This window comes from Chaetura pelagica, unplaced genomic scaffold (assembly GCF_000747805.2).
Source record: "Chaetura pelagica isolate M959 unplaced genomic scaffold, ChaPel_1.0 scaffold676, whole genome shotgun sequence".
Classification (NCBI taxonomy): Eukaryota; Metazoa; Chordata; class Aves; order Apodiformes; family Apodidae; genus Chaetura; species Chaetura pelagica.
In genome coordinates, this window is record NW_009953724.1 from 1,049,943 (window position 1) to 1,059,155 (window position 9,213).

Sequence of the window (9,213 nt, forward strand, 5' to 3'; positions counted from 1 at the left end):
CCCGCAGAGCCACCCCCGGGCCCCGCAGCCGCCCCCGGGCCCTGTAGCCAGTCCCGGGCCCTGTAGCCAGTCTCGGGCCCTACGGAGCCACCCCCGGGCCCTCATCAAGCAGCTGCGAAGCAGCACCGCTTGCAGAGAGCAGCCCTTTTTTTACTGAAGTCGTTTGTGTGATAAGAACAGTCGACTAGGTGGGTAGAGCGATTATTTCTTAACGCCTCGCCCACAAGGCAGGTCTGTCACTGAACAGTTACGGGTGATTTGATGCAATCAAATCAATCGATTTGTCTGTCTGAGTCCCTGCAGGTGTGAGGAATTTTCGGCAAACTGCAGGTGGGAGAGAAAGACACTAAGAGTTGATGCAGCCCTGGTGTCAGTCACCAGCGTATTGTCACTTTGTAATGGCTGAATATGAATGAAAACTGTGGTGGGTGGATGTTGCTGTTCATATCTTGGTAATCTCACACTCAGAGTTGCCTGGGACATCAACGGGGTTTAAGTGACAGAGGAAGTTTGATCACTGACACGGGAGGTGCATGGCAGCTATATATGCTGCTCTTCTCAACAAAACAAAACAAACCAAACCCACAATGGTGGTTGTCTGCTCTGTGTTCAGGACTCTGCAGTGAGACAGGGGTCTCTGCCAGTGATTTCTGCATTTGATATTTACAATTAACATCATTCTGTGCTAACTGTGCTAGCAGCAGGTCGAATTTGTCACCTTGTACCATATATACACAGATCTGCTTACACAAGTCATTAAAAGAACATGAAAATTGAGCCAAGAAAGCACGTTAGATACTGAAGTTACAGTGGGAATGTGTGGTAGAAAGCAAAAAAAAATCCTTCTGTAGATGTTATGAAGAGCAATGAAATCATCCAAGAATGGAGTTTGTGGTGGATACAAATACTTGCTGCCAGGATTACCTGTTCAGAGCTTTTTGGATTTGAAATGAATTTTGAACAAGTTTGAACAATTAATTTTGAAATGAGTTTTGAACAAGATCCAGGGAAGATTGTTAATACTCTTGTAAAGTCCTTTGCAGAAAATTCACTTGTTTTTGTGGAAGATTGATCCAGTGGATCATGCAAACTTTTGTCACCCAGAAATGATCTATTACTTTGGGCAGTGGGGCAAGGTGTGCAAGCTGATAAAAATCCTTCAGGTTTTAACTGTGTCAGTTAAGGAGCTGCACTGAAAATTTCACCTACATCTGAGATGTCCTGTGGCAGAAGAATATTGCCATTGACTTGAAAAGATTGGCACGGCTGTTGGAAATGCTACATCATGAAGTAAGTAAGACAAAATCTTATGTGAAGTACTTTTAGTGCATTCAAGTTAAAATGGTTTAGCATCAGGTTAAGTTCTGCATTAAGTTAGTGGGTTTTTAGTACGTAGGAAATACAATCTATAGCTTACACTGTCTTTGAATACCAGTTGTCATATATTGACGTTGAATATTGAGTATTGATAAGGGGTTGAATAGGGAAAAAGCGAGTTTGCAAGGCAGATTATGCCACGTGAGCTGGGAATATTTGAGTAGTTTTTGAACCAAAATGAGACAGTGTTACTTTTAAGAGCAAGCTAACATATAAACATTTTGCTTTAACACTGTTGCCATTTCATGTCATAGTGTATCAAAGCAAATAATTGTTGTTTTGGTACAGGCTGTACAAGTGTAGTGATGAGAGTAATGAATGATCAAATAAGCCTGAAGTGTCTCATATTTTGTGTCCTACAATTTAAGGTACAGCTTTTGGTTGTTGGGAGACTTGCAGTGTTCTGAGAATGTTCTGTGGAAAACGAGGGTCTGTTTTCTAGTCATTCATTGTGTCACTAGCGCCAGTTACCCAGCAACTTCCAAACAGAATTGTTTCAAGCTCTCATATGGCTTTTTGCAGTATGGATGCTTTAAGGGAGCTTTCTGCCTTAGCTTTACCACTGTCTTGGTTTCTGTTGATCTTGTGTGTAACTTGCATGGAATTTCATTCAGTCTGCCAAAGGGCACTGAGCATTGGGACTGCCTGGGAAGCAGAACGAACATGATAGTTGCACAGTTCCTCCGGTGAAACTCCCCATGAGAGCAGCCTCATCCCAGGATAAAAATACACTTCCCAGACTGCTTATACTATGTTGCAAGTGTTAACTGAAACACAACCTCCCTCCTCAAACTGCTCTCCTAGCATGGGAAGATGCAGTCTCAGCACTCTTAATCGGAATAAATCGTTCCCATGAGGATTTTAAGTGGCATGATTAGTCCAGCAACATTTTTCACGAAGGACTTACACCCAAGACCAATTCTAACAAATATGCAGTGACTTAAAGGAGTATGAAATAGGACTGCTAATGTAAGAGTAGGATCAGATTGGCAGTAAACAGAAATTTTAAAGCCAGTAGAGACGCATAATCTGAACGTGAACAGTCTAGTTTACTTGAGCTTCACATACCTGAACTATGACAAGCAGATACTGGGAGCACATTGAGGACTGGAAGAATGCTTCATTCCCCTTGTTCTTGTAGTGCCTCATTTTTGTTTAGTTGTACTCTTGTGTACTTCAGTTTAAGAGCAGTCATTCTTATTATTTCTAATTGTTCATGACTGTTCCATACTTCATAGCTCTTAAAATATTACAGTTTCTATTCCTGTTAGAGGCACATGGTACAAGTCAGTTAAACAGATGCCTAATTATTCTTTGCTGAGTAGATGATAGAGAAGGGATTTTAGTAGAAGGCTATTAGACAAGGGAACTAAAGCTGAATGTGTTCACCAAGTATGTAAGAAATCAAGAAGCATTTATATCTGTTTTTGTCCATTCCCAGGGATTATTGTAGTAGATCATTATGTTCCAGTAAATGTCCAGGTTTGGTTGTCTGGGAGGTGAACTTCACTTTTAGTATGGAAGGGATCTGTAAGTGTACTCAGGGAAAACACAGTCTTGTAATAATGGGAAATTATGTGTTTGGGAAAGGAGTGTAGAAATCATAATTATTTTCTGTATTATTTTTTCATCTAACAAAGATCAGACCTTGTGGAAATTGCACTTTATTTTAGGTATGCAAAGATGACAGAAAGAAGGGGGTCTGTGCTTAAATTTTCTTGCTTCTTCTGACAAGTGTTACTCCACCAAACGTCATAGTCTGTAGAAGACAAATATGCATAACTTGTTTTTCATATAGACTTTAGGAAATCTATTTATAGCTATGTGTCTAGAAGTTTCTGTAATTCATCTATAAATCCATTTTATTAATTAAAATACATGTACAGAGCTTAACTTGATACAGAAAAGTACTCTGTCAATGCCAAGCAATTTAGAACTAAGTGAAGAACTTTAAAGACTTGTAGGTGGAAAAAGTGTGTTGTAAATTCTCAGATCCAATGCTGTGGATAAATCCAAGGGTGGAAATGCTGCTGTAGTATTCCTGGGGAAATTATAAGGAGCTGTTCTGCAACATGCTCAGCAGCTAAAGCCCTTCACATCTCAGTGCCTAGTTGGTCTTCGGGTAGGAATTAATAAAAAGATTTGTTGAGCAGGATGAGTGTTTCAAGGAGGGTCTTCTAATGTAGTTGGTGTTAACAAGAACAAGAATAATAAAGGACACTAATAGTATTTTCCACTAACTGTGGTTAGTATGAAATACTAAAATTCTGTATCTGCAGATTTGAGCACCTGTAAGGAATTCTGCAAATAGTAGAGTAATTTAGTGGCCAGGATTTGTTTAAAGTATTGAGCTAATCCACATAGAACTTTTTTTCTTTCAGCATTTTTATTTATATGCCATTGCTTTCTATCACTTACCTCCACCATTTCACTTCCTTTAACTTCTTGCTCATGAGAGAATTTTTCTGATTTGCACACAAGTTTCCCATTGACCATGTTCACAGTGCACTGTGGGAGCAGATTTTAAAATCACCAAAACAAATACAGATTTTGGAATTCACTTGGATGAAGCATGGGATTATGTAAATAGGAAGTAACTTGTACTGATGCTTCATAATCACATCTGCCCTTTTAACCTGGAGACCACAGTGTTTGGGTAAGAGTTTTAGAAGAAACATCCCTGTTTGTTGAAATGATAGGGATGTGTGCTAATGGAAATGAGACCAACAGCTTTCACTCACACACAGGAAGTGAAGCATAAGGATGAACAAGAGATGCACCTGTTCCTGAAACATGTTACCTTGAGCTTTCTGCCATCCATTGTAGTGATGTCAGCCTCTTTTCCAAGTGTGAATGAGTTAGTTACAGACTTCTTGGGTGTTTTTGATGTCACAACAAAGTTGTCTCCTTTTTGTTGTATTTCAATAACAGGCTTAACATCTTTGCCAACTTTGATCACGTCATCTGAGAACCCTGTAAAGAAGGCAAAACAAGACTTTCTGTTAAGGTGTGTTGATATGAAATAGCAAATTATTTTCTTTAATAAAGGTGCCAGAGATGCAGCCAATTATAGAAAGTGATGTCCAAGTTAAAAGACAAATCTGGACTTCTCACTTCTTCATGGGCATATTGTTCCATTCTAGCTAGTCTGTATAGATTTTGATAGTATTATTTCTTAATCTTGTGCCAGAGTATCTATTGTTTCTTTCAGTAACAGCTTGCCATGTCGTGACATTTCTTCCTGAAGAAATCCATGGGCGTATTATTTTGTTTCACTCACCTCTTCCCAAGGTGATGTGAGGTGGGAGTTATTTGCAAATCAGAGCTGCAGGCATCATACTGTCAGAGCAGGCTTTTCAACTGTGACTGAGTTTTATTCTACTCAGTATCTCTTATGTACTGTTAAAAACCGAAGTATGAATGTTTTGGCAAGCTTCTCAGAAGGGTAAGTGCATTTTTCTTAATGCAGGCACCTGCTAAATCATAACCACCAGGTCTACTCTTTACAGATTACTAACCAGCTATCACAGATGTTAATCACTAGTGCTGTAGGACTTGCCTGCTCTACTAATAGCATATTAAAAATGGCTGTATGTCATGGAAAACTAGATTTTAGTGAAATGTGTTTACAAAATTATGTGTTAATCTAAACAATGTGATACACCTTTTGTCAGAGACTTCTCTAATGTTAAGATAGGGATTTGGGGATTATTTGTAACCTTTGATTTGCATGATTTTCAGCTTCTTGTCATTGCCAAATTAGACTTAACAGACTTACCAGGCAGGGGGTAGTTTGTCATCCAAACAAAAGGAAAAAAAACAACACACAGACATAGTGTAATAAAATATGTAATGCAAAGTGTGTGTTGCAATCCAAGGAAAATATTGGAAAAGTAATTAGACACTTACCAAGGGCTTTCATAAACTCTTCCACATTGTTCTGATCATAGACCTGCCAGGTTCCATTGAATGACATTGTGGATGTTCTGAGGGCAGTGTTGCTAGCAGGAAAGTGAGTCTCCCTGCTCATTCAGATGCTATTTATGGAAAGGGAAAGGCCAGCCCAAATAGTGAGATGACTGGCTAATTATTAACAGTGGATCAACACTTATTAATCATTTATTTGTTCTTAATGATCATAACCTCTAGTTCATTCTGGTTTGGAGAAAGTCTTATCTTGACCAGCTGGTTTGGGATGTTAGGTTTATTGTGGGTTACTGAACTCACATAATTATTTATAATTGTAAAGTGCTGTATGGGTTAATTTGGTTTTGTTCACAACTTCTATGTTTAATATATTTCCTCTGTTTCGGATAGTACTCTTCAGATAAAGTTACAATTTATGCAAGGTAATTACTGTCTTATAGCAGGAACTTCCTAATTGTCCCAATATTCTCTACCAAGGGAACTTTGGCCTTAAATGGTGGGAATAAAATTCCAAAACTGTGGGTGTCCAATTACCTGAGAACATGGAAAGTCATGTTGGAGTGGGAGAGTCCGTTATGACTTTATCCAGAAGATGTCAGTAACGTGCACCTAAATCTGTATTAAATTCAGTTTATTTATATTTTTTAAATAATTAATGCATACATGGAAGACTAAAGGTAAAATAAGACATGGAACATTGCTTGGAGACTGAAATTAAAGAAGTAAACGGGATGTATTATTTTACTTGCACCAAGAATTCCTCACTTATTAGAGCTGTTGAGTGATATTCCTCACTGTCTGTGCAAGCAGGACTGTTGATTTTGGAAGACTTTAATTACATTGTGTATCTTGCAATTATATTGCATAATCCAAATAAATCCTGTATCCCAGGGGTAGGTGACCTTTCCAAGTTAACTTTTATTACTCCATAGTGGTCAGTAATTCTATTTAAATAGAAAACCAGTGCTGAACTTCTTCTTACAAATTCACAACTTTATTTTTATATGTAATTTTAAAGGCAATTCAGAAAGACCTGATTTTGTAATCACATTTACCTGAGAGCAAGATGAGGCACATGTACATGTTACTTGAGGACATGATGGATCTGTTTTACCATAGAGGGTTCTTAATAATGCCATCAGAAGGGTCTGCTTTTCTTCATGCACTGAAAGATAAATCTAGACAATTAGCTAAGCTCTCCCTTTTTAATACTATTACATTTAATAACACAAATTAATTTAAAGTCATGTCTGAAAGGTAGCTGCCTTTGCTCAATAGATTTGCAATCCAGTACAGGATTGCTGTGCTTGTATATGTTGACACTGAGCAGCAGTGTCCCTCAAATAACTGGGAAAAATACTGCTATTATGGGGACAGTTGAGCTTAGTTTGTGGAGCAAGGTAAGATGCTATTTTGCTGAATAAATGCATTTAGCTGGATGGTGTATTAGGGATACTGTCATGTTTTCATCTCTCACTGACACAGTGTTACTGGTAGAAGTGTAGCTGCAGCTTCAGAACAGTTGAGAGGCCACTCTTTTTTCTACATCCAGAATAATCTAATACAACTAATACGTTAAAAATCTCTTTAATTCTAAAGAATATGGGTGTTCAGTAGGATGGAAGGATCTGGGTCCACCTCTGTAGATGTTCATTCAATCTTTTTGTGTAGCTGTATTAGTGCCTATCACTATATACAGAAGCTGAATGTGTTCCTCTGTCAGGAGCCAAGCCTTGGAAATGTCACTGCCTTGCTTTCTTCCCACATGGCTTAGGTTTGGAAAGGCCCAGGCTTCAAGGCCCCCATTCAGCATGGTACTTGGTAAAATTCCCACCTTCCCACACACAGGCAGCCTGATTTCAAGGTGGATGTACTTGACAACAGTGCAGAGGCCAATAGTAGAAGTTTAATCATACATACACACACACACACACAAGCATTTGTTTGCTACAAGATAATCAGTAACACGTAGTGATTTAATACAAAAAAACTCCACTCACAGCCTGGTTCTCATATGTCAATCCTCTGTAAGATGAACCTGCTTGTGTACACATGTGCACACACCCACACATTAGAATTGTTTTCTAACAACTACCAAAATAAAAATACTAAACTATTACTAAAACAAAAACAGATACATGAGCCTGAATTACAGGCCAGAAACACTGAAAGGAATCCAGAGGAGTTAAATCCCTTTTAAATTCAATGAGACACAATTGCCTAATTCATTTAGGCTTTTTCATTTTAATCCCACCTGGGACTTCCTCTTCTTCTGTTCCTATTGGTATCTCTCCATGCTTATAGACACTGATAGTGACCTGCCCAGTTTCAGAACCATACTTGTTCTTGACAAAGATGCTGTATTTTCCTGTGTCTTCATTGCAGACTTTCTCTATGGTAATTGTCACCACTGTCCCCTTCACATCCATTTTGTACCGATCTTTAAAGACAATAACCTTCTCATTTTTGAACCAAGTGATTTCTGGGTAAGGTTCTCCAGATACACAGCAAGTTAAACAGAGGGTCTATTGTAAAACAGAAAGCAGAAATAGATTATGAAGATAAAAATGAGCAAGAAAATTCAGTTGATGAGAAATTAAGAAAAAGAAAAGTAAATTCTCTTAGAGTTTCAATAGGTGAAGTTCCAGAATGCTCTACTCCTTTTCCTGCCCTCCTCCAGTATAATCAGGATTAACCTGATTGAATTCATTGGGCCTGACTCATATTTGTGCTACTGTCTTTTTATAGCTTTCTTGCATTGTAAAGTGACACTTCAATGGGCAGATGGTGAATTGCTTTACAGGATTTTCATGCTGCCTATGTACCAGTAAAAGAGAATGTGACTCAGAAGTGTAAGCAGCAAGTTGATATGATGGGAAAATTAGGTCCAGCAATTAAAGACCTTGTTCTAATCCTATAAAATGGCAAGACAACAGGAAGGATCAGGCTGTGAAACAGATCTAGGAAACAGTAACATCCAAAACCTGAGGGGAAGGTTAGTGCCATACAGAGCTTGTGTCTGTGCAGAAGCACATGCATGTCTGGCAGGACCATCAGCAGTATAGGGGCTGATACAAGAACTGTGGAGGGGACCACTTCACAGCTCTGGCAATTGCAGCAGCTCAGAAAAGCTACTGGGAACACACAGGAGGGGAAACCAAGTAATTTTCTCCCCATCAGTTATTCTTCTATATCTGTGCAAGGGCCAATTGTACGAACAGTTACTTAATATTACCTTGTCCTCCATGATGGTGGCAACATCTGGCAGACCTTGAACAACCCTGGCACGACCTGGGAATGAACAAATATGAGCTTTTAGTTTGACCTGCCAGCAAAACACTGGGCTTTGTTTCACAGAGGGAAGGAAATAAATGTACTTACACTTTTCTGCTATTGCTCTCTCCCTGAAAGTGTGAAAGAGAAAATTATAGTGGTTTTATTTATTAGGTGTTGTATTCTCAAGACAGGATATAACACTCAAAATAGATTTAGGTGTGACAATATTTAGGCAGGAACTTACTTGAGCCTTCTGTGCTCAGCCAGGGCATCTTCAAAGGCTGCAAGGAATGAAAAGGTTTTAGGGAAATTTGCCATTTATATAATTTGACTTAGTAGATTTATCATAATGCATCAATGTTGGAATCACAGTTATTTGTGCACATAGATGTGTATAATTATGATCTAGACAGTATCTCTATCTGCCCTAAGGAAATTTGAATCTATTTATATACTGCTGAAGTGAGTGGGATCTAGTTCTCCCTTTCCAAAGAGGTGTTCAGGGGAGGAAAAAAACCCTCTAACTTGGAACAGCTGGGAAAAGTCTTTGTAAAACTGAAGCCACATTCTAGTTTCTAAGATGCCAACTGTAAGCCCTGTCCCAGGACCTGCTCCTCTCACACTCACTCTTTC

At 38.7% G+C, this 9,213-nt stretch overlaps 2 protein-coding genes across 2 annotated transcripts in view; both read right to left on the reverse strand.

Moving 5' to 3' along the window:
- Positions 1–3,085: 3,085 nt before the first annotated feature.
- On the reverse strand, positions 3,086–5,353 carry LOC104391324 (fatty acid-binding protein, liver-like). The gene is made up of 4 exons (XM_010000590.1): positions 5,287–5,353; positions 4,178–4,350; positions 3,796–3,885; positions 3,086–3,136 (listed from the first exon to the last, which is right to left on the reverse strand). Exons 1-4 carry the CDS (start codon positions 5,351–5,353, stop codon positions 3,086–3,088), a joined length of 381 nt encoding a protein of 126 aa, XP_009998892.1.
- A 2,176-nt stretch (positions 5,354–7,529) lies between these two features.
- The window catches only part of MYOM3 (myomesin 3), a 25,643-nt gene continuing 23,959 nt past the window's right edge, over positions 7,530–9,213 (reverse strand). The window contains exons 33-36 of the mRNA XM_010000633.1: positions 8,825–8,861; positions 8,686–8,708; positions 8,540–8,595; positions 7,530–7,829 (exon numbers count right to left, since the gene is read on the reverse strand). Of these exons, the coding sequence (XP_009998935.1) occupies positions 7,530–7,829; positions 8,540–8,595; positions 8,686–8,708; positions 8,825–8,861 (416 nt within the window). The remainder of the gene's footprint in view (positions 7,830–8,539; positions 8,596–8,685; positions 8,709–8,824; positions 8,862–9,213) is intronic.